Source organism: Ursus maritimus, unplaced genomic scaffold (assembly GCF_017311325.1).
Source record: "Ursus maritimus isolate PB19 unplaced genomic scaffold, ASM1731132v1 scaffold_4, whole genome shotgun sequence".
NCBI classification, from domain to species: Eukaryota; Metazoa; Chordata; class Mammalia; order Carnivora; family Ursidae; genus Ursus; species Ursus maritimus.
The window spans coordinates 65,208,266-65,233,137 of NW_024426552.1; the positions used below are offsets into that span (position 1 = coordinate 65,208,266).

The window sequence follows — 24,872 nt, forward strand, 5'->3', positions numbered from 1 at the left end:
TCAGCTGAGGGTCAGGTTCTTGGGGTCCTGGGATTGAGCCCTGAGTCAGGCTCTGCGCTCAGCAGGGAGTCTGCTTGAGATTCTCTCTCTCCCTCTGCCCCCCCACCCTTGCACATACTCTCTCTCTCTTTAAAATAAATAAATCTTTTTTTAAAATTAAAATTTTTAATTTATTAGTGGATAGAAAATATATATATATGTCATGAACAAAGGAAGCCGAAAAGCACAATTGGCCTGAAAGGAGCAGGATCAGTACAGTCAGATGCATAGTGGTTCTTAGCCTGACACAGGGCCCCCACTCACGCAGGGGATAGATGGAAATGTTTGGGTGGGCCTTAGGCGACGGGCGCTAAATGCTCTGCAGTTGTGCAGAACAGAGAATTCTCTGGCCCCAAATGCCAATTATATGAAAAAAAAAATGTAGAGATAAATTAAGCCTCAGGCTGTTCTCTTTCTCCGGAGAGTACTTATCTTTGTTCTGGCACCAAACACTGTTAAGTAATTGTATTACTTAGAGTAGGCTAAGCTGCTATGAGACTTAGAATCCCAACATTCTGAGGCTTAAGGAATTTATTTCTCATTTACATAGCAATCTAGGACATTTGTCCACAGTTTGGATAGCTCTTTTCCTCACACTGCTTTAGAGACCGAGGCTGCTTCCACTTTGCAGCAGTCCTGTCCCCTCGCACCTTGTCATCGTATGCAGGGTTCAGGCTGCTGACTACATCCCGGTTCTAGTGGTCACAAAGGGAAGGGAGCGTGGAGGAGGCACACAGCCGTCTTCCGGGTTCTCGCCTAGAGGCTGCACACCTCCATTCTGCCCGCTTCCAGCGCATGTAGTCACATGTGTTTGAATGGCAGCTGAGACGTGAAATCCAACTAAAGGCCCAGGTAGACGATAACATATTTTGGTGCATAGGTGTAATGAGAAATATGACTAGGAAAATAATAAATGGTAGAAGGTAGTTTGGGCAGCTCTCAAGTGCCAGGTCAAGTTTGGACTTGGCCCTATAACCACAGTGAAAGCCAGTAGCTGTTTCTGAACAGGAAAGTGGAATGATTGGGATAATTATTCTGGCAGTAGTGGGCAGAATAGATTGTGGGGGACGCCTCGGTGGCACAGCGGTTAAGCGTCTGCCTTCGGCTCAGGGTGTGATCCCGGCATTATGGGATCGAGCCCCACATCAGGCTCCTCCGCTGGGAGCCTGCTTCTTCCTCTCCCACTCCCCCTGCTTGTGTTCCCTCTCTCGCTGGCTGTCTCTATCTCTGTCGAATAAATAAATAAAATCTTTAAAAAAAAAAAAAACTATTACAGGAATCCAGAAGTAAGAAATAAGGTAATAGGCAATACGGTAGCCATGGGAAGGGAAAGAGGAGACAAAATGCACTGATACTGTTAGGGACCCATGGAATTCCAATGGTAACCACTTACACGTATTGAACATTTTACATTTATTAGCTTATTTAAATCTCAAAAAGAAACCCTTTGTTATCCTCATTGTAATAATGAGGAAACCAAGAATTAAGGGTATGAATTGGGACAGAACCCAAGTCATAGTAGGAGTTAAAGATACGTGAGTGATGGGTAAATCTAGGCAGCATTTGTGGATTGCTCTGAGAAAGTTTGGCCATGAGGGGAGGAAAGACATAAGACATTAGATAGATGGAGAATCATCATCAAGTAGTAATAACAGCCTTTATTGAGCACTTCCTGTATGCTGACCACTGATATAAGTCCTGTACACAAATTACCTCATTTAGTCCATTTTATGGGTAAGAAGACATAATTTGTCCAGGGTCACAACGCTACTAAATGGCAGGGTTAGAAATGTTTTTCCACGAATGAAATGAGCTATGTATTTGAAACCCAGCTCAAATTGTCTTTCAGCAGTCTTCCTAGGAGCTCAACCCCCATTTCTCTCACTCTCACTTGCTCTCTCTTCTGTGACTCTTGATACATCTTTAATTGTTGCCAGATGTTTGAGCACCTGATTATTTCCTAGTAGTTTCCTGTATGTTGCTTGTATTTAAACTTCTTGAGGTCAGTGACTATCTTCTGTCCTTTTCCTATTAAGAGTTCTAGTACAATGTAGTACATGCTTGAAAACATCTATTTGTGAAAACATCTGATTGTTTTGTTGATTTAAATATTCCAATAAAAAGTTCATCAAGGATGTACTTACTTAGATAAGTTGTATTAGTCACACATGAATCCTTTCATTTTATTCATTTTCTTAAATAGTATTTTCTAGATTTGTTGCCATTTAGCTATTGATTATATATTGAATTATACATGTACATAGAAACTCATACGTATATATTGAATTATATATTGATTAGAGAAGCTCTTTTTTTCATGCCTTCTTAATTGCAACCTGATAGTCTTATATTAAAAGTGTCTGCACTTTCTCCACAGGTAGATGCTGGCTGGATTGGATTTTGGTCCATAGTTGGAGGCTGTGTTGTTGGAATAGCTATGGCAAGGTGAGAATATTTTATGTTAAACGTGAATAGACTGAACCAAAACCAAAAAACAGGGAAAAAATGGCTGCTTTTGGTAAATGTTAAAATTCAGGGGGAAATAAAAAGGCAAAGGTCAGAGAAGGGCACTTGTTCAGACTACCGGAAAATTCATATGCAGTAGAATTTGCTACTACAAGAAACCTTTCCCAGGAGGAGTCTGTCCTAAAATGTTTGTGGAGGATGAAGATTTATTTCCAGCACAATGAAGCCACCTCTCTCCGTATTATTGGAGAACAGCATCTACAAATGGAACCCAGATAAAGGTGGTACAGTAATAAAGACAAATTGATTACTTATCAAGAATAGAGAAGAATTGAAAAGCATCGTTTTTAAGAGCATCTCTAGAACTTTCCATGAAAAGGAGGATCTGATTAGCAGATATTTATTTTCGGTCTTTTGTGGCACATACATTCTTGTGTTTTCCCATTTTGATGAAAAATGTACATAAGGATTTCCAGTTTCACCAAACTCCCTTTGATCTTAACCTGTAATGACAACACATTTTTAGAATGAGTCAGAAGGAAAAGGTCTCATTTTTTTTCTGGGGAAAAAAAAAAAAAGGAAATATCACTCATCCAGGTGACTGCCTGTAAAACTATTCTTGGTGTTTCCAAGGAGATAATACTCATTCACTTCCCTAATCATTTACCTTGTTTCATCAAAAACAAAATTAAGCAATCAACTTTACCAGAAAGAGAAGAATCTAATTACATATTTGGGGAGATCAAATAAGATATGTAAATCACCTCAATTTCTAAATACTTAAACATAATTGACACAGGATAATATTATATCTAGACCTTACAGTTTACATAGTGTTTCTGGGATAATGAAAGAATAAATTGACACTGTAATTTCGCAATCACTCTGAGGTTTTTATAAGTTAGGGAAATGTAAGAATAAAATCTAAAAGCTAAAGAAGAGGAATAGGAAGAGAGCATTTGTAGGAAATCACTACATGGATACATTGACCTGTCACGTTTGACAGAATCCTATCTAATTTTTCTAATTAAATCTCCAGGCCAATTATAGTGAGTCATCATTAACCAAATCCTATTCTGAGCACCAGATAGGTCAAAGAGGGAACTATTATGTATCAGAAATGACATCTCACATGTACCTTTCGCTTTATTTTCGTTCTATAAACCCTTAATTTTATCTATATAGAAATGGAGCTGGAGGGAAAAATGAGAGTGAGGACATTTCTAATTTGTTGAAATGGTAGTTCTAAAAAATACTACCCTTACTTTGAGATCTGAAATCAATTGTAGCTCTCTGCTAGGCCTAGAATCAATTTTAAAGTTAGGTTCATAACACCATTTTGGGGATCCCTAGAACAGAATCTCCTTATAGACATTAGTGCTTGGGTGAATTTTTATGTAATTATGTTACTAAAGGCCACTACCAAATGTCCAACAGTATACTTTGATGGTATTACCCCATCGGAAAGGACTAGGTCTACAAAAATAGCAGATCACAGTGGCTAGCTTATTCTTGTGTGATCTGGCCCTGTCAACGTCCTCACTGTTCAACTGTTTCAGTTCTGATTGTACCAGAAAACTATTTTATTCTCTCATGCCTTGCCATCTGCCTGTCAGACAAGTACATTCTTGCAGCATACCAAAACATAAACCAAAAAAGTGTTTGGTGGGCGTGAAATTATAACAGTTTTTGGATTTTCTTGAGGGAAATTTCTATCAAGTTGTGGAACCTTTTTCAGGGTACATAAGAATTTTCTGCTAGTGAACTTTAATAGTTGAGAACAAACCTAAGTCACTGGGCAAAGGTGCATCCATTTTTTCCACCAAAAGATGGCATCAGCTGTCATAGGAAGCTATTTTAGTCTAGATAACGCTTACAAACGTGATTAACCTTATCAGGTCGAATAAGCACAAAAGATGGCATCGAAAGTATTAAGAAGGACAGTAATGTAATCACAACAGAAATTAAGATCAATTTTAAAGCCTCAAAGTAGAAAAAACATGGTAAATGTTATATTTGGGATGGGACCGGTTTTTCCACGAGAGGAACAATTCTCAAGGACAGAGTAAGTTGTATGTAGGCACAGCCAGAGAATTGTGCCTCTCCAGCCAACAGTTAGCAGATGAGGAAAAATGATTGGCAAATAGAAAAGTCGTGGGTCATAACTAAACAATAAGCATCTCTACCATTTGCCTTTTAATTTCATGTTAATTCAGAAAAAAGCAGGAATTTTGAAAACTTAAAATGCTATGAAGCATAAGTCACAACCTTTATAGGATAGTATTCGTTACTCCAGAGCTACATTCTTGCTCTCCCAGAGCTTGCAGTCTAGTAGGGAGGACAAAAAATAAACACATGCGAAAACAAGAGGAATGCCAATAGAGATGAATGCTATGAAGAAACAGGGTATGGAGATGGGATGGATGGTGAGGACTTCTCCCATGAGCGTGGAGAGTCTTACTGAAGACTCTGAGACCTGAACGACCTGTGGAGTAAGCAGGAGTAAGTCACGTCAGCAATGGGAGTAACCAGCATTCCAGGCAAACAGGACAAATGCAAAAGCTGCGTGTTGCTGTGGGAAACAACCCTTGCTTATATGAGAAACGGAAACAGGGCTGCCCAGCTGGAGAAGAGTAAGGCAGAAAGAGAGTGGAGGCAGAGCCCAGATCATAAAGGAACGCGGGGGCTCTGAGGGTAAGCATTTGTATTCTCCGAGTTTGAATTTTGAAAGAGCCAACTTTGCCAGTTTATGTCAACAAGTTAGCCTGTTTTCTAAAACTAGAATAATACATGCTCATTATAGAATGTTTGGAAAGTATAGAAAAATACTCAAGAAAAGTAAAAGTAGCATTTAAAACCACAGAATCCATCCTGTAAGTTATAGATCTTGAACAGAGATGACATTTTGTGTGTTTTTTAAGGGAAAAAAATATTTGCCACAAAGTAACACTTATCACATACACACAAAATGTACCAGTTAAAAAAAGTTTTGTTACTTGCTTTAAAAAGAACTCATGGAAACTTCTTCAGGAAATTATTGTTTAATGAAAGTGTGTCATTAATTTAAATAGTACCTTAAAAATCTAGGTAGAATTATAATAGAACGTTGTTTCTTTTCAGGTTTGCAGATTTTATCAGGGGTATGCTGAAACTGATTCTTCTCCTCCTGTTTTCTGGGGCTACCCTATCGTCCACGTGGTTCACCCTGACCTGTTTGAACAGCATCACACACCTGCCTTTAACCACAGGTGAACACAGACTGTTTTGAACTTTGAATAGATATTTTCAGTTCACAAAAATATATATACCCCAAAAGTAGGAATTTTTCTTGTTTTCCATAACTAATGGAAATATAATAAATAATTATTGTTATAAAACTATAAAAATTATGAAACTAATAAATGTACAGAAATGTTTCCCGTGTCCAGGCATCAAACTATCTTCCCATCTAAAAGGAGTTCAAGAAATAATTTAAAATATTTTCATTGGTATTTTATGTATGGAAAGGTAGTATAATCTTTAGTCTAAAGTTACATAGCGTGGAAAAGCCTATATTCTTTTAAAATTGGTATCAGAGCATGATGCAAAGATTCTTATCTTCTTTATAGCCATTACATCATTGTTAAGCCTACGGAAAATGAACAAAGGCATACAGCTATGATGTTTGAAGTATACACCAGTAAAATTCTTTCAACCAGCACCTGTAGGTTATTCAGTCTTCTTGCATCATTAATACAAAACACAGCTTAATGGCAAATACCTATTGCACGTGTATTATAGGCAGCTTACTCAGCTCATCTAAGTGACCTGAAATATTTATAGTTGCTATTGCAATGTTATTAAAAGTATCATTTGGGGGGTCTGTATTAGTTTTCTATGGCTGCTGTAACAAGTTACCACAAATATAGTGGCTTAAAATGACACAGATTTATTGTCTTACATTTCTGTCAGTTAGAATTCCAACCTGGGTCTCACTAGGCAAGAAAGAGTCAAACTCTAGGGAAGAATCCACATCCTTGCCTTTTCTAACTTCCAGAGGCCACCAACATTCCTGGGTTCGTAGCTCCCTTCCTCTGTCTGTTAAGTCAGCAATGGGTTAAGTCCTTTGCATACAACATCACCTGCACCTTTCTTCCAAGTCACATCTTCCTCTGAGTTCTCATCTTCTGCCCTGCCTTCCACTTTTAAGGATCCATGTGATTACATCAAGGCTACCCAGATAATCCAGGATAATCTCCCAATTTTAAGGTCGGCTGTTTAGCAACCTTAATTCCATCAGCAGCCTGACTTATACATAGACTAAAGGAACCTTCCTCTCATGGAGTCCCCATAAAACATACATGCCACTGGGCAGTAGGCCCCTGTAGAGCCGCTTTCAGACTCTCGTGTACTCTTACCCATGCAAGTGCTTGTTACAACAAGTAATCCTACAATCCTCCAGTCTGCCTTTATAACAAATAATCCCATAATTAAACACATAATCCAGTAGGTGGCTATTACTTACAAACAGATTTAAAAATCTGCATCTTTAGCAATCTTTTCTTAAAGGAAAGGAAGAAGCAACAAGAGCTCTCTTGGTCTATAAAATGATCTGTCATAGTATCCCAGTTTGCATGTGTGTGCTCTGTAATAAAATGACCAGCAATTTATATATCAGAGGCATCAAATTTTTCAAAGATGGCATTTGTTTTAGAGTTCCTACCAAGCCAGCTTCCCTGGAGTGCCTCAGCAAATTCACAAGGGCATCATGGGTTATTCTGAATTTCTGAAGGAAACACAGGGATATTCCACATCTGTCAGATACTCTGTGAACCTCTAATTCAAGAGAGTTCCCAGTGTCATCATTAGATCCCTGCTGCATTCTTTTTGATAACATCCTATCTTTGCAAAGTTTGGTTTCCTGCAGTGGCTGTGATAAAAACTAAATACTGCACAAAAATCAGGAACAGGATATGAGGGTGGGTGTCAGTCTGATTCTCAGATTTGATTCCAAGATTTGAGAAGTCATGCAGTGCCCATCAGATTGCACGTATCTCATTACAAGTGATTGTGGTTATTTGAGAATGAAATAAAAATATATTTCTTTCAACATATGGGTATTATTTTTTAGATGGCCAGTAAATTGTCAGGACCTATATATTTCTTAAATGGTTTGGCCCCAGCTATGTAATTAACAGAATTGTTAGTTGTTTCTTTTAGCCTTGGGCACCATGAAAAAATTACTGAGGCACTAAGTGTGCTGTGAAGGAAGGTTTGGAAATTTCTGCCCTGTACCATCCTGCCAGGAATCCCCCTCTTTAATTTTTATTGCTTTGCCTATAAAGCCCAGTTGTCCAAAATAATAGTTTTTGGATACTGTGTACTTTTTATATACTAATATTCCTACGTTAGGGTTTTGAACCATTTTGGCAAGTATTCTGAGCCAGAATTTTTTGTTCTATTTTATTTTATTCGGGTATAATTTCATAATTTAGCAGTTGCACAACATTCTGGTAGAATAGTTTTAGTTTACAGCTCTTCTTATTCCGGCATTATACTCAGATTTGTGTATGTGTGCATGGTACTGTATGTCAGTATGTATCTGTTAGTTTTTATAAGAATAAAGTTGGGAGTATATAATGAACACATTTTTGCCCTTGAATTAAGTGTAGAATATTCATTATAAGATATTACATTCATTAAGTTTTATGTATTTTCTATTTGATAAAATTAACAGTTTTATTTCTGGGTGCAGGCATCAAGAAAATACATGTATACCTCCCTTTTTGTGTAGATTTATAATAATGAGAAGGTTTTACTTATTTTTTTAAAGTTTTACTTTTATAATCAGAAAAACATGTATTGAAAACTATACATCTTTTTAAATCTTAAAGGAAAATTGATATAATTGACCCTGGTCAGGACTATGTTTTTCCAGGCTGTCCTTGAAAATAGTTATGTTGGACAGAAAGGAAAGCAGACTTCTAAATTAAATCAAGGCCAGAATTGAAAGGTTGAGTTTGATGCGGTCATCTTCACAACCACTGAATTTATAAATTCTGTTGTTTCCAATTGCAGGTTAGTTTTTGAATGTCACTTAGAAACTCCTTAAAGAAAGAAAAAAAGAAACTTCTAGTAGATACTTTTTAAACTGCATTAAAAACTAGATTTTCACATTCCTTTCCCGAATGATCATGGTGGGTGTTTTTTTTTCTCTTTCCTGATACTTACCCCCTGATAGTTACTTGCATGTGTGTCTTATCTCCCCCACCAATCTGAAAATCTGGAGCATGGACTTGTGCCTTATCAATTCTGACCCCAACTCCCACCCCACTACCTAGCACAAGCCCTGAGTAATGAATGAATGAGTGAGTGGGTGAATGGATGGATGAATGAAGTGTGTATTATCTCCATTTTGAATGTCAGTAGATGTGACTTATGGCTGGTAATAGCAACCGTGGTCACTCTGTTATCCAGCAGTAGCTGTAGGCAGGCAAAAGGGCACATTTTAATGGAACAACGGAGAATTTGAATAAATCTGTCACAGACACTCTTACTGCCTTTATAAAAACCTGACCTAATTCCTTTTAAGTAAAAGAGCTTTCATGAAAGGGAACTTACTACAAAATCTAATTATAGACAAATCTGGACCTTTAGAATGATATTTAAAGCCAGTAAGGGCAAATTCATATTTCTTTTTTACCAGAGTCGTTCTTTTTTTTTAATGAGGAAAATATCTAGTCTTTTCCCCATTTCTAGTAAATTTAGTATTCCTGTTGTTACTTTTAAATATCAGAAGAATCTGCATGAAAAGTGTGAAAATACATGCATTAGTTTTAATTTTTGACATAATAAATTAAAAGCTAGGGGCGCCTGGGTGGCTCAGTCATTAAGCATCTGCCTTCAGCTCAGGTCATGATCCCAGGGTCCTGGGATCGAGCCCCGCGTCGGGCTCCCTGCTTGACGAGCCTGCTTCTTCCTCTCCCTCTGCCTACTGCTCCCCCTGCTGTGCTCTATCTCTCTCTGTCAAATAAATAAAATCTTTAAAAAATAATAAAATAAAACATAATTTTGTTCAACCCATGTGTTACAAGTGCTGCTACTACTAAAACCTTCTGTTGCAGTATCTTTTGTGATCCGCTGATGTTGGTATTATTGTGGCCATCTCTCTAGAAGAAAAGCCGATCATTCCATTCTATCTAGAGGTGCAGCGTCTTGGGACATGTACTTGCTTGTATACATCCGCTTGGAGGCTATCAGCGGTATGCTTTTATTTCCTTAAGGAAACTCAGTATTTAAAATCGTATTATATCTTTATTAATCGAAGTATCTTCAATATGGCGAATAAATTAACTCATGGCTAGATAATGTGAGTTTCAAAATCTTGAAGCTCATTCTATATACAAAATTATGAAAAGACATTTTTCACCTTATCTGAAAAGTAGGTATCTAGCCCTGTTAGCCACAACTCACACAGTCATTTTTCACTGAACAGATAAATGCTTTGAAAATGGCATTTTGAAAAATGTTAGCACTTTGGTGTTGCGTTTGCTGAAACGATATAATTTGAGTTTTAGCAGAAGTTGCCTCGGGAGGTTCTTCATCTAATTCAAGTTACTGGAAGACCACAGTGACGAGGTCAGAAACAGATAGTGAGTGGGGGGCAAGGGGAGCAGATGAGCTAGACGTGACTACAAGCTGACTTCAAGAGGTATTTGAAGAAAAAAACCGTATTTGGTTGTTTTGAAAGGCATGTGACATGTATAGGCGAGAGAGTGATCCTCTTCATAGGAATGAGAAAATTCAGAAGGGGATGATAAGTGTGGTTAAAGATATGCACACTTTTTTTTTTTTTTAAGTAGGCTCCACACCCAGCATGGAGCCCAATGCTGGGCTTGAACTCATAACCCTGAGATCAAGATCTGAGCTGAGATCAAGAGTCAGATGCTTAACCGACTGAGCCACCCAAGCGCCCAAACATATGCGCACTTTTAAGGAAATTAGGGACTTTAAGGAAAGAAAGCTAAGGGACTTAATTATACTTTCCACCTTTGTGAACTGGATGTGACTGTTACTCATGTTCATGACTGTCGGATCAAGAAGGAAAAAATAGAACGTGGATTAAAAGAAGAGAATGGATTTGTGAAAAATCTTCAATGTAAGAATCATGAAATGTTGATAGGGCCTATTGAGCACATATAAAGTTTATCCACGGGGATTTTCAAGAAGAGGAACGGGTCTGTTTTGAGAAGGTAGAGAGCTTGACCAGGTAATTGGTCAGTGTTCCATGATGTAACCATGCTTCGCCTTCTGCAGAACCACAGATAATTCTTTGGGAACTTAAAGGTTACTGATAAACCTATAGCTGTGGTATCTGATACACAACCAATCTCGACTCTGGGCCCACTATTTCAAAGGATTATTAGTTGTGCTTCTGCGAGATACAGCCACTTTGTCTTCTAGCTGTTAAGAGACTCTAAACCTGTCAGCTTCAATAGGACTAAACTGAGCCAACAAAGAGGCTGAACAAGGGACACCCACAAAATAATAACATACAGAAAGAAAATCACCACCATTAATGAATATTGCAGCAAAATAGACCCTATCCTCTTTTGGAGCCAGTTTCACGAGTACATGAAGTGTGCAGTAGCGTATTTTAATCAGTCGTGGGTCATGAAGGCCACAGCAGTCATTTTTAAGGGGAAAACATGAGGCCGAGAGGAGAAGCACAGCTCAACAATATAGAAATGTTCTACCAGTGTGTGTGTACATGCATATGTATGGATCCCATATATTCAACACACCCAAAACCGATGGAAAAAACCGTGCTGTTAACAAACATTGTGAATGTTTACTGTTTCTCTTTTTACATGTGTCTTTATTTCCGGAAGGATTATTTTCACTTGCAATATCAAGTTTAATTTAGATTGTAGAAATATTTTTAATAAAGGTCTAATCTAATAATTCCCAGTTAACTTTCCTAACTTTATCATAAAATAAAATTCAGTGTGCATAATAATAAAATTTATCCAATAAAGTATATTAATGTTATAAACCAACTCTTTAGGGAAGTTTCTTGATTTTAATCCTTAAAACTTTTCATGATAAAAATCTGTGCTATTTTATAATCCTTATTTATAATACTTCTTTATAAAACTAAATAAATTCTCTCTTATTCTTACCTATCTCGGGACACCTATAAAATTTTTGTTTTTAATATCCTAGTTAAGTTCTCTTCCTAAATCGATATGTTATCGATCTACTTGAATGAGCTTTAGTTATTATCTGATATAATTTATCATTCAGTAAATGAGTCTCTTCCATTGCAATCCAGATATATGTCCGTCTGACTGCAACTGGAATACCACCTCAGAGAGGAAGCCATTCCCTTCCCATTGTTCGTCAGCTGTGGGTCCTGGGAAATTCTTCTATGGAGATAACTGATTTGGAGCAACACAGCTTACAGGGCTGGTTAGCTCCCTCCCTCTTCCGCTGACACCCTCAAAACATTAGACCTGTCCTGTCTGGCCTTCGCCTTAATCTAAGCATCCCTCGGTTCTCACAAACTGTCCTCATCAGACATGGATTCCCAGCACTGACCAGTCCAGTCAGCCTCTTCTTTTATTTTTTTTTTTAAGATTTTTTTAAAATTTATTTGTCAGGGGGGAAAGAGAGAGCACATGCGTGCACAAGCAGGGGGAGTGGCAGGCAGAGGGACAGGGAAAAGCAGATTCCCCACTGAGCAAGGAACCCAATTCAGGAATCGATCCCAGGACCCTGGGATCATGACCTGAGCTGAGGGCAGATGCTTAACTGACTGAGCCCCCCAGCCGCCCTGAGTCAGCGTCTTCTAAACCTACCATAGCTTGTCAGGGTTTTCCTGAAGACTATTGCTAATAGAATTTAGCACACTTTACCTGCTGTACTCAGCACCTAATACTGGGGGCTATTGCTGCTCATGATTAGACATAGGTTTTGTTTCTTTTAAGAATGAATTAGATATAATTATCTTCTTAGCACTGTGATGTAGATGGCTGCTAAGCCATAGATGCGTGTCCTGTTCCTTTAGAAGTGATTTGTCCTATTTACGGTTCCAGCATAGCAGCTTACTTACATATAACAGGTGCCTGATAAGTGGTTTTGAAGAAAGGCTTATGTTTTCCCTGTTATATACCTAAACACTAATTTTTGAACCCATTTTACATTTATCATGACAACATACATTGTCTTGTTTGTAACTTTTTGGTGCTCATGACAACATACATTGTCTTGTTTGTAACTTTTTGGTGCTCTATTTTTTATTTTGTCATCTGTCTTATGTGCGGTGACTTCCAGATATTGTGCTCAAAACAGATTTGGGAAGTGTGCCTTTTGTGTCCATACCAATGAATAAAAGAAACACCAAGTCTTACTCTTTTTTTTCCTTCAATCTGACACAGTGGCTTGGTAGAAAACAGGCTAGATTCTGTAAGCCTTAATTATATTATTTTTAGCAATGCTAATTTACATTGTTTCTAAATAAGTCTTGACTTTCAGAACTTTGGTCACTTCATCTGTAAGATGCCTTACATGCTTCAAAGAGTCAGTAGGATGATCAAATATGATAATATATTTGAAAGCAGTTTTTAAAATGTTTTAAAAATTACATAAACCCAAGGTTTGAAGTTGTTATTAGTGGTATCTTGAGAATCTCATTAAACGTTGAATGAAGTCGTTCTTTTTTTTTTTTTAATATCTTATTTATTTATTTATTTGAGAGAGAGTGCAAGTACAAGCAGGGGGAGGGGCAGAGGGAGAAACAGATTCCCCAGTGGGCAGGGAGACCAACTCAGGGCTCCATCCCAGAACCCCCGGATCATGACCTGAGTCGAAGGCAGACGCTTAACCAACTGAGCCACCCAGGCGTCCCTGAATGAAATAATTCTTATCTGAAATTTTATGATTGTTTTATAACACTGATCACCTAAGGTTTGAGTGTTTGGGTTAATAAAAATGTATTTTATACATAGTTTTGTTTCCCTAAAGTTTACTAATTTGGTTTGTCATTGGGAGCAGGAGTGGGGGAAGTAGTACTTTCAGGGTTATGATCCAATTCATGTTCTTGAAATACATCCATTATAACTGTATTTTGTGCTACACAGGACTTTGTTTTTTGCAGTTTGAATTGTGGGCTTGTGAAATTTTATTAACTTCTCTGAAAAAAACTCCGCATCAGCATTGTGTTTGTTCTGCTAAATTACCTTGACTTTTTAATTGAGAGGCAGTTTATTATAATTTTAGTATCAGCACTATAGAAGGTCATAGAAATATTTAACAATCATGTAGTTTGAACCCTCTCTGACGAGCAAGAAATTATCTTGTCTTCCTGACTTTTAATAGATGACACTCACCCGCTGGATCTGCCAAACCAGTGTATAAAGATACTATATCAGCCTCTCAACTGAAAACTCAAATGGACGTCAAATTCAAATCAGCCTCTAGTTTACGCGTGTCCCAGAGCACTGGGGAGTATATGAAATCAGTCCTAAGCAGCTACTTTTCCCCATGCTGATAATGGTGATCTTAAGTTAACCCTTTCCTGTGTAAACTATTCTTATTCTTTCTGTAATAACAAGTGATTTCAGTACATCCATCCAGTTGTAAAACACCCTCTTGGTCATCATGTTTATACAAGAAGCAAACCCCCAGAGTGAGAGAATTGAATGAAAATACTTGCTTTTTGTTTACTAGCCTCTGAAGTTATTTCATCCCTCTCAGCCCATTTATCCTACGTGTAATAGGATTTCTTATAAAATGAAGTGGGAATATTTGTGTCAAGGATCCTGCGCAAGGGCTGGGTTACATGGCTCCCAGGTGGGAAGTCTGTGGGTCAGGCCACCCAGCGATAACTGTTTCTGAATCGGTGAGCTGAGAAACTTGCATGAGGGGGAGTTGGATCAGCTGCTGTTTCATTAGTTTATAATAAAATTCTCTTTATTGCTAGTCAAGATGTGTACAAAATAAATAATTCAAATTCAATTAGTAGTGAAAAGGTATACAATGAGAAATGTCTACCTTCCTATGGCCTCCAGTTTTTCTCTTTAGGGGCAACCCTGAATGTCCATTTCTTGGGTATTTTCCCAGAGAATTCTATAAATTTACAAAAGGGTGTGTGTATGTGTGTCCCTGTGTCCATTCTTTTTAAAAAGATAACACACTTTTCCACACCTTTTTCGCTTACATAACCTTAGATGTCATTAGTATCACTATACAGAATTACTTCCATTTTTAATGGTTGCATAGTACCCCTTTGGATATTTGATGAATTTTTAAACAACCAACCCCCTATTGATGGACATTTAGCTTGTTTTTAATCTTTTCATATTACAAACAATATTGCATTGAGTGTTCTCAATATTCTTTTTTTTTTTTTTTTTTTAATTAATGATTTTTTATTATATTATGTTAGTCACCATACAGTACATCCCCGGTTTCCGATGTAAGGCTCGATGATTCATTAGTTGTGTATAACACCCAGTGCACCATGCAATACGTGCCCTCCTTACTACCCATCACCGGTCTATCCCATTCCCCCACCCTCCTCCCCTCTGAAGTCCTCAGTTTGTTTCTCATAGTCCATAGTCTCTCATGTTTCATTCCCCCTTCTGATTACCCCCCCTTTCTTTATCCCTTTCTTCCCCTACCGATCATCCTAGTTCTTATGTTCCATAGATGAGAGAAATCATATGATAGTTGTCTTTCTCTGCTTGACTTATTTCACTTAGCATTATCTCCTCCAGTGCTGTCCATGTTGTAGCAAATGTTGAGAACTCGTTCTTTCTGATAGCTGAGTAATATTCCATCGTATATATGGACCACAACTTCTTAATCCAGTCATCTGTTGAAGGGCATCTCGGCTCCTTCCACAATTTAGCTATTGTGGACATCGCTGCTATGAACATTGGGGTGCATATGGCCCTTTTCTTCACTACGTCTGTATCTTTGGGGTAAATACCCAGTAGAGTGTTCTCAATATTCTTGTACCTTAATAGCTATAGGATAAATACCTGGAAGTGGACTTTCTGGGTCAAAGAGTAAATGCAGTATTTATTTTGACAGGCATTTTCAAATGACCTGTCAGAAGATGAACTATTTACAGTTCCATCAACAATGCTTAATTACAACAGAAATTTTGTCTGTGATAAAGATTTCCTCTTCCCTTCCCAGAATTCAGATACCTAGGAAGCCAAAATCAGAAGGGTTTTAATGCGCATGAAATGAAGCCAAGGGAGTGGAATGGTCTTAAGGGGTTTTCAGACCCGCCTGCCACCAGGCTCTACTTTTCTGAAACATCCTGTCTCTCTCTCTCTCTGTACCATGCTTGATTGAAAATCAATAAAACCAAAGCTGTCCTTCATGCTTTTAGTGAAAAGCATACGGATAGTCCCCTGTCTGTATGTCCTCATCATTATCATTTTTTCTTCCTTTTACAACGTGCAATTATTATATGCAGATTGTGGTAATTTTTCAGTTATTTTAACTTGCCTGATTACAAATTACATGTGAGGGTTTATTTCTTTCAGACATAAAAATGTCGAAAGGATTTTTTCCAAACGTGTTTCCTAAAAACAGCTTGTGAATCCTTAGAAGTAGCATTTCCTGGTTCTTAAGAGTTTGATTTTTCCTGTCATTTATTTCAATATTTTCTTATTTCCAATTCCTAGACTCATCCGTGTTTGGGTCAATAGCCATCTCTGCTCTGATTACCACTGACTGACCGATAAATTATTATGAAGTGTTTTGTAGATAGAATATGCTATAAAAGCTACCAGTGACATTCCATCCACACATTTCCTAATGTGCCACTAATGAGTCACGTGAAAGGGGAATGTGTTGATTGATTTATGTGATCCGTGTCTGGCAAATACATAGTGAGCATGAGGGGTTTTGTTTTTAAGAATCTTGAAAATTGGGGCACCTGGGTGGCACAGCGGTTAAGCGTCTGCCTTCGGCTCAGGGCGTGATCCCGGCGTTATGGGATCGAGCCCCACATCAGGCTCCTCCGCTATGAGCCTGCTTCTTCCTCTCCCACTCCCCCTGCTTGTGTTCCCTCTCTCGCTGGCTGTCACTATCTCTGTCGAATAAATAAATAAAATCTTAAAAAAAAAAAAAAGAATCTTGAAATTTGCTTCATATTTTAAGTGGCATTTATTTTAATTACCAGATGTTTCCCGTTTAATTCTGTGAGTAGTTTGGTCACTGCTTTAGCCAGCAGTGTGTTCTTTATTCACTGTCATCCTTTTGTTCTCTCTCTTCATGTGTATCTTCTAGTCAAAGAAAGTCAATATAATCACCAGCTATTTGTGTGATAGAATTACTAAATATTTTATAATCCTGAAGGGCTAGTGTAATTGGAGGAAGAAACAGGAGTTGAGGTTACCGTACAGAAACTTTTTTCCTTAATGAGTACTTTTATTTAAAATATTTTCCCGGAAAAAATAAATAAATAAAAAAAATATTTTCCTGGGCATTCCCCTCTACTTGCTGGACGAGAGGCTGCCCCGTTCACAAGTCATTTAATAAAGCCAGTTAGATCTTCAGAATTTTTAAAAACAAAAAATAAATATTTTCCTAATAACCTTAGGCGTAGAATAAATTCTACTCGTTATTATCTGTGGGTATGATATTAGTCTATAAGGGATGTGTTTTAAGTTTCTGTACAATATCATTTTTTTCCCCTCATTGGTTCTTTTTTTACCTTTGAATTTAAAGTAATGAAAGTTTGTATGCAGAGACAGTAGCTGTGAAATAGCTATTCGGAGTGGGGTGCATTTCCCTAGACATTCTTCTAAGAATAATAATAATGTCCTTCTTCAAAGATTTCACTACGGAATCGGGTTAATGGGCTTTTTATTGCTAACCTGGGATCCTAACCACTATTTATTATACATCTCTGGGTGAAATTTTTTTGTGTTCCAAGAAAATTACATGTACTTTAAAAAACTGTTGACATAAAACTCATTCCAAAATTGAAGACTAACTCTATTTTAAGTGTTTCTGTAGGAATTACGTACTGGGTATTTTTATTTTGTACTTGAGGACGATTCCTGACCAGTCTCTTTAAGTATGTAATTTTCAGTAACACTTAATGTTTCTTACATTTATTCTTAGATTTTAAGTTCTCTTTAAAATTGTAGAATGAATTTAGATTTCAAATTAAGTTGCTATATTTTATCTAAACATCTATCAGCCAGGAGTGTGACTAAGGGAGAAGAGTCCTTTTAATTATTATCATAGTGGTAAATTGTTTCTGTGCTTTGAAGTAATCCATACCAAAAAGGCAAAGCAAATAAACTGGCAATCATCCAGCAACAAAACCTTCTCCTATCTACTCCACAAAACCTGAGCAAAGAGCTGACAGATAGTGATACATTGTCAGACTTTATCAGCTGCCACTGGAAAGATATGAAATGAAATTCCAGAGTTGATACTTACGAAAGAGAATACCCAGAAGATCTATCTGGTAGGACTCACTGCTGCTACCATGAAACTAAAATGTTTGTGTTTTTATTTTAGTGACATTGTATGCCTCCTGCATTCTCCTGGGAGTGTTCTTGAATAGCAGTATACCTATATTTTTTGAGCTTTTTGTGGAAACTGTCTACCCAGTTCCAGAAGGAATTACTTGCGGAGTTGTCACTTTTTTAAGTAATATGTTCATGGGAGTACTTTTATTTTTTCTCACATTTTATCACACAGGTAAGAAATTTGACTTTTTATTTCCTATCTAAATGTGTTACGAGAGAGGTTTGTGGCACTGATGTGTAGGGAATTTATATGGAGAATTCTCACCAAAGCAAATTACTTTATTTGAGCTTTCACGTGCCAGTAAAAAAAAAAAAAAAAAGATCCTCAGTTATTTTCCTAAGCCTGATCTAATGCGCCCTCACTCCCTAGAGTTTCTGGTTTCATTAACCTGGACTGGGGCCCTGCATTTGTATTTTTAAAAGCCCCTCAGGTGTTTCTAATATGCAGTTTCTTTGAGAACCACTGGTATATTGCTTTTTAAAAGGTACTTAAAATCTACTATCTTAACAAAATATAAATTAATGTCTGAGGCATATTTGTAGTGTAAAGCCTAAGAGATGAATGGGGTCACCCAAGGGGTGTGTAGAATGTATAGAACAGCTCTGTCCAGTGGAACTTTGGTGATGATGGCAGTGCTCTTTATCTGTACTGTCCAGTACAGTTCCGCTAGCCACATGAAACTAGTGCAAGTAAGGAATTGGATTTTTTTAAAATTTCTTTTGAATTAATCTAAGTTTAAATTGCTGCATGTGGCTAGTGAATTGGTTAGCACAGATACCGAGTGAGGAGAAGGTTGAAGTGAGAACCCAGGAGTACATCTTGGAAGAAAAGGGAGACCCTTACAAGAGAGAGAGGGATGGGGTCCTGCACTCAGCTGGAGGAGTTAGCCTTGGACAAAAGGAGTTAGGAGAGGAGGCAACGTGCGTGGGCACAGAAGCAGACACGTTTCCCGGGGAGATCGTTGAAGGAGGTCCTCCTTGATGGCACCAACTTCTGCTTATAAGCCAATCCGTTAAGAGCTGGTGGGAGGACAGTGGAGAAAGGGCTTACAGAGAGAATGAGGCATTAATCTTTGAGGGGTGGGAGGAGACACTGTGGGAATAACCGGAAAGGTTGCTGGGCATGTTGAAGGCAGGCCTGCCTGATACTGGGGTCCATGGGTTTGTAGTGACTCTGTTTTGCGTAGTTGTTTGGTTTTCTCTGATATTCTTTCTTCTCCTGTCCAAAATCTGTCTTACTGTTTCAGAAAATTTGAGTATAATTTTCTGGTATTCTTTTTTGCATGTTAAAATAAGGACTTATACATGTGATTCTTGAATGTAAAGCTTTTATTGATTTCTACTAGGCTTAGATCCTGTTTCTTCGTCTTGATCTGTTATTACTACCTTTTTTCCTCATTGCTATTCTCTTAACTGCTCATCAAATACCAGTAAATTTGGATAATTTGTAGATGGAAGAATCTAATTTGTAAGATTCAAAGGTAAGAAATGCGCCAAAATGTGACAGTCCAAGAGTCCTAATTGTTGTAGGAAACTTTCTGACAGGCTTATAATTGAAATAATAGCCATGATAACCCGCCTTGTTTGGGAAATAAATTTTTGAAACTTTTCAAAGCTGATGAAACAGTCTGGCCTGGGTTTTGGACAACATTTGGCATTGCATTTTCACCTAACGGCAAAAAGCATCTGAGTGAAGTATTAACTTCTTAATGTATCATATATAATTAATAACAGACTAGATTATTTCCATCAGTCAGTAATGCAGGTACAGTAGGTTCTAACTCTCCTAAACTTGGTCTGAGTTGGGTTTCTCCTACGGAGGAGAGAGATTAATGAAGTCAGCCCGCTGTTAACGGTCCTTCTGGAAACATGTGTTTCTGTCAGGGAAGATGCCGTCAGGAGGTGCTGCTTCCAGTGTGTTTTCTAAAACGGAACAAACAGTTCTAAATAGAATAAACAATTACTGCACATCAGCTTTAATCCACTTCAGTGTGTCACAGTTGAAATTAAGAGGCTCAATGCCTCTCTTTTGCATGATGAAGTATGAGGGATGGCTGTGTTGCCCCTTCAGGTGATAGAAACAATTTTCCAGCTCATGGGCACAGCTTTGCTAAGTGGTCCCTGCAGCCTGCTTCGAGTGTGGTTTTTTCTGTCTGCTGGAAATCGAGTTTTGTCCTGCCAGTATATAAAAACAGTAGATGCCAGATAATGTTATTCCCCAACAAACCTCTTGCATGTGGTCTCTAAAGTATAACATGTATTTATTAATTCATTTTAAGGCAGAGAATAGCCCTCTACGGTCTGAGTATGGAAGAGCCCAGTGTTATTCCTGGTCATTTTGCTTGGCCGGTAGCGTGTCTGTGTCCCTCCGCCAGTCCACCTGCAGCTTTCCATCTGTTCAGCAGAGATGAGTCTGGCGCGAGTGAGCATCAGTCAGTGCCCACCCCCACCCCCCATTTTGCAGATTCCTGGTGACCAGATACTAGCAGATATGTTTGTTTCTCTGGCATAGGTAGCAGAACAAATACGTAGCAGTATTTCTGCTAATTCCTATCTCACTGATGTCATCAAGGGTCTATCTAGCCGGGGAAAAAAGCTTCCCTCTTTTTGGCTGGTTTCTGATCACATGTTTGTATACATATCTGTGTCGGTGTTAAAGGCTTATGCCTCACCTCCATGATTGTGGAAAATGAAACTTTAGCAGTTAATTTTAATCCAGCAAGATGATTTTAGGGAGAAAAAAAAAATCTCAGTACATTTTGACATTTTAGAGAGTTAATCAGAAGGTATGTGTGAAAGAGCCTAGGCCAGGTCATCACTGGCACTCACCAGATGTTTGTCTTGTTTCCTTCTAGATAATTCGCTGCTTGCTAGTAGGAATTTAAATATTTGTAAGCATATTTGTAAAACTGAGCTGCTCCCAATAATGTTTGCTTGGAGAATCTCACTGAGTTATTTCGGAAAGTACAGTGATACTTTATCCTAATAATGTCACATACAAACTCAGTTTGAGGATGCTGTTAGGTTCTTTATATGCTCTGAAATATATTCTAATGTTCTGTTTCCGCTTTGTAACTTGTTCTGTAGGCTTCTATTTTAAAGGAATGCTTTTGCCTGTTTACGTGTGAATGTGTGTAATAAATGCACACAGATATGCCCGCACTCCCTGAGGCCGAGATTACTAGAGCCATGACAACCTCGTTGAGGCTCTTTCGCGTAGGATTCGCTGATCTTGCCCCAGAAGTCCTGCAGCAGGAGCCCACACGCCCTGTAACTGAGGTTTGAGGAAACATACGCGACACATCTGAAAATCCTGCAAAGTTATTTCCTAAAAATAATTTTGAGTTCCACAGCCGAGTCCCCTAAACATGTCTTGGGATAGATGGAATTCCCTTCCATCACAGCCAGCATTCAAATGCTGTAATTCAGTCACGTTAAAACGAAAAACTCACCCAGAAGTCAGTTATGTGTCAGGACTCAATTCTGTCAGTTACATGATTGCAAGGCCTGGTTTTTAATCATTGCGAAGATCTGCGGTTTCGTAGGGTCACTCCTCGAAGAAGCACTAAACTTCCTGACTAGAGTTCATGTCCCCACAATGTGCTACTTCGTGGGTGACTGTGTCACAGATAACTTTTCAGGGCTGTACAGGCTGGCCCCAGAATGACCCCATTAGAACGGCTCTACTGGAGATTTTCCTACAGATCATGGCCGTTGCCATCATGGATGGGGGACGTCACACCAGCTTCTATGCCAGTGCTGCTGGTTTCTTTGGAGCCCTGGGTCGTAGGTTCTCCCATGTCCTGTTCTCTTTCTCTTTGGGGTACTTGGAACTGTATCAGAAGTTTCTTAGAGTTTTTCTGTCTTGGGTTTTTCAAGGTCACTTTAAAACACACACACACAAACACACACACACATACTGTTACTTGCTCCCTAAGAGAAGCATATTTGTAAAACTGAGCTGCTCCCAATAATGTTTGCTTGGAGAATCTCACTGAGTTATTTCGGAAAGTACAGTGATACTTTATCCTAATAATGTCACATACAAACTCAATTTGAGGATGCTGTTAGGTTCTTTATATGCTCTGAAATATATTCTAATGTTCTATTTCCGCTTTGTAACTTGTTCTGTAGTTTGTCTTGTTTGCTATTCTTTTGTTCTAGAAGCTTTGTGGCAGTTTTGGCTAAATGCACTGAAGGTATTTTACCTCAGGCCTTTCATTTTGAAGTGGCTGACCGTGAATTTGAGGCTGCATTGTGGCTCGAGAGATTCAGGGGCCTGCCTGAAGAGTGAGCCGTTGACTGTTGGTTCCCAGAACANNNNTTCAGCAGATGAGGACTAGTAAGGAGTAATTTTATACGTAGGGAGTAATTACACAATGTTATGGTCAGATCTGTTGGGTGGTTAACGGGAGTGAAGGGAGCAGGGCATTACACCATGAAATCATGAGGTCAGGGGGCTCTTCTTGAACGAAAATGGAGACAATTGTGTTGAATCATCGTAATTCTGGTTAAATCCCCAAAGAAAGTAAAAGGCTGGTTCTGGAGGGTGGTATCTGGGACCAGACAAGTACTTCAAGGTGGTAGAAACTTAAAGGGAAAGATGAGGTGAGAAGTGTAACAGTGCTTCTGGAAGAAAAAGGTAAGGGGGCGGGCGAAATCCTAATTAGTTCGGTCCCAACAGAGCGTCAGCATTTGGTGCAGAGTCCACTTGACCAGTGGTGAAACAGAGTGTCCAAACCGCACAGTTAGCCAGGACTGCTCAGGATGCAGCGTGTGTAATAAATGACAAAGAGCCAGCAGAAAGAGAGAGAGAGGCAGACTGTGGAACCTTAGAGTGTGGATATGTATTTTCTCTAGGGAAAGGCCAAAGAAAAGGAATATTAGAAAACCGTGCTCACTTTAAAAAGGTGTAACAGTGGGGCACCTGGGTGGCTCAGTCAGGGAAGCGTCTGCCTTCGGCTCAGGTCATGATCCCAAGGTCCTGAGATCGAGTCCCTCATCGGGCCCCCTCCTCCTTGGGAAGCCTGCTTCTCCCTCTCCCTCGGCCAGCTGCTCCCCCTGCTTGCTCGTGCGTGTGCTTTCTCTCTCTCTCTCTGAAATAAATAAGTGAAATCATTTTTTTAAAAAAAGGTATAACAGTTAAGAATAAGAAAGTTTCAATGAATCAGGACCCTGTTGGTTGAATTATGTCATATGACACCAGGCTCAGAAAGGACAGCCGGTGACTTTGCTACTGAAAAGTCATGTCAAACTTTGAAGCAAGCTGTTTCCTGCTTATTAGAGCACCTGTGCCGTGGTTGATGTGAATGGTTTGCAGTGGGAAGATGTAGAGACGCACATCTTTTCGCCTTCTGAAAAGGCCAATAATTTCAAAGAACACTTGCAGTGGGTTGAGCCAAGTGAACTGAACTGAAAGGTGGATTCGACTTCTCAGACGGGGCACAATAGTAAAAACCAGCCTGCAGACCATAACACTAAAGAACAATTATGAAGCATTTTTATAGATTTCATCTGAACCCAGGGAGAAGGAATAATTTTACAACTCTGATGAAATAAAAGGTCTGCTTCGGCAGTGTTTGATAAATGTCTAGGTTTGAGGAGAGCAAGGACAAATTGGTTATTGCTACCTGTGTGTTACTGTAGCCCCCATAAAACACAATCTCTTTAAGATTTAGCAGATGTCCTTGTCGTAGAGCACTTTGTCAAACCATACTTTTTTTTTTTAGATATTGCTTAAAATTTGACCTCGAAGTCAGAATGTTCATTTTTTTTTTTAAAGATTTTATTTATTTATTTGACAGAGATAGAGACAGCCAGCGAGAGACGGAACACAAGCAGGGGGAGTGGGAGAGGAAGAAGCAGGCTCATAGCGGAAGAGCCTGATGTGGGGCTCGATCCCATAACGCCGGGATCACGCCCTGAGCCGAAGGCAGACGCTTAACCGCTGTGCCACCCAGGCGCCCCCAGAATGTTCACTTTTAATACAAATAGTATGCTGTTCTTTTTTACTGCTCTTTCTCTTCCCCCTTTTTTTTTTACTGCTTCTTTTTGCCTGTTAAAATTATCATCCAAAATCCAGAAGCTGTATGGTTAATATAAGAGCTGACAATTCTGGTGTGTCATTTCAGGGACTATTGGAATAAAGACAAGATTCCAGAGGTCACAGCCTTCCTGGGTGTTTAGATTATAGTCAATCCAAGTAAAGCACAGAAAACAGCTTTGCGTAGAAATACCACTGACATATATGTCTTTGTTATATGCTATAGAATAGCATGTCTGACTTCTATAAAATGTAAAAATTGTGGGGAGGCTGCTTTTGGAAGCGTATTACAGAAAAAAAGGTATTTCAGCACCTTTTCTTACCACTTGGTTTTCTATTTCCATTTCTGAGCATAAATTGCGCTTTTAGCCATATGAATTATGGATTGAACCAAAGCAGCAGTGTAGAATCTTTAGGATGATTTTTGAAGATTAAGCCAGTATTAGTATTCTATAGACATACAGAAGGAAAATGTAAACCTATAGCAGTGGCCAAAGGAAAGAAAATGTACCAGGGAGCTTTTCCCCCTCGTTTGTTTTTGTTTAAGATTTTATTTGTTCATTTGAGAGAGAGAGAGCGCAAGCGGGGCCGTGGGGCGGGGTGGGGGGTGTGCAGAGGGAGAAGCTGACTCCCCACTGAGCAGGGAGCCTGCCACGGGGCTGGATTCCAGGACCCTGAGATCATGACCTGAGCCAAAGGCAGACGCTTCACTGACTGAGCCACCCAGACACCGCTGTTGTTTTGTTTGTTTGTTTAATTGAAATTGCTAAATGGATATT

The 24,872-nt window shown here is 38.7% G+C and overlaps 1 protein-coding gene across 1 annotated transcript in view; it reads left to right on the top strand.

Moving 5' to 3' along the window:
• Positions 1–24,872, top strand: part of SLC49A4 (solute carrier family 49 member 4) — a 67,524-nt gene that overhangs the window by 41,031 nt on the left and 1,621 nt on the right. Inside the window, exons 6-8 of the mRNA XM_008708249.2 lie at positions 2,417–2,484; positions 5,626–5,753; positions 18,040–18,222. Of these exons, the coding sequence (XP_008706471.2) occupies positions 2,417–2,484; positions 5,626–5,753; positions 18,040–18,222 (379 nt within the window). The remainder of the gene's footprint in view (positions 1–2,416; positions 2,485–5,625; positions 5,754–18,039; positions 18,223–24,872) is intronic.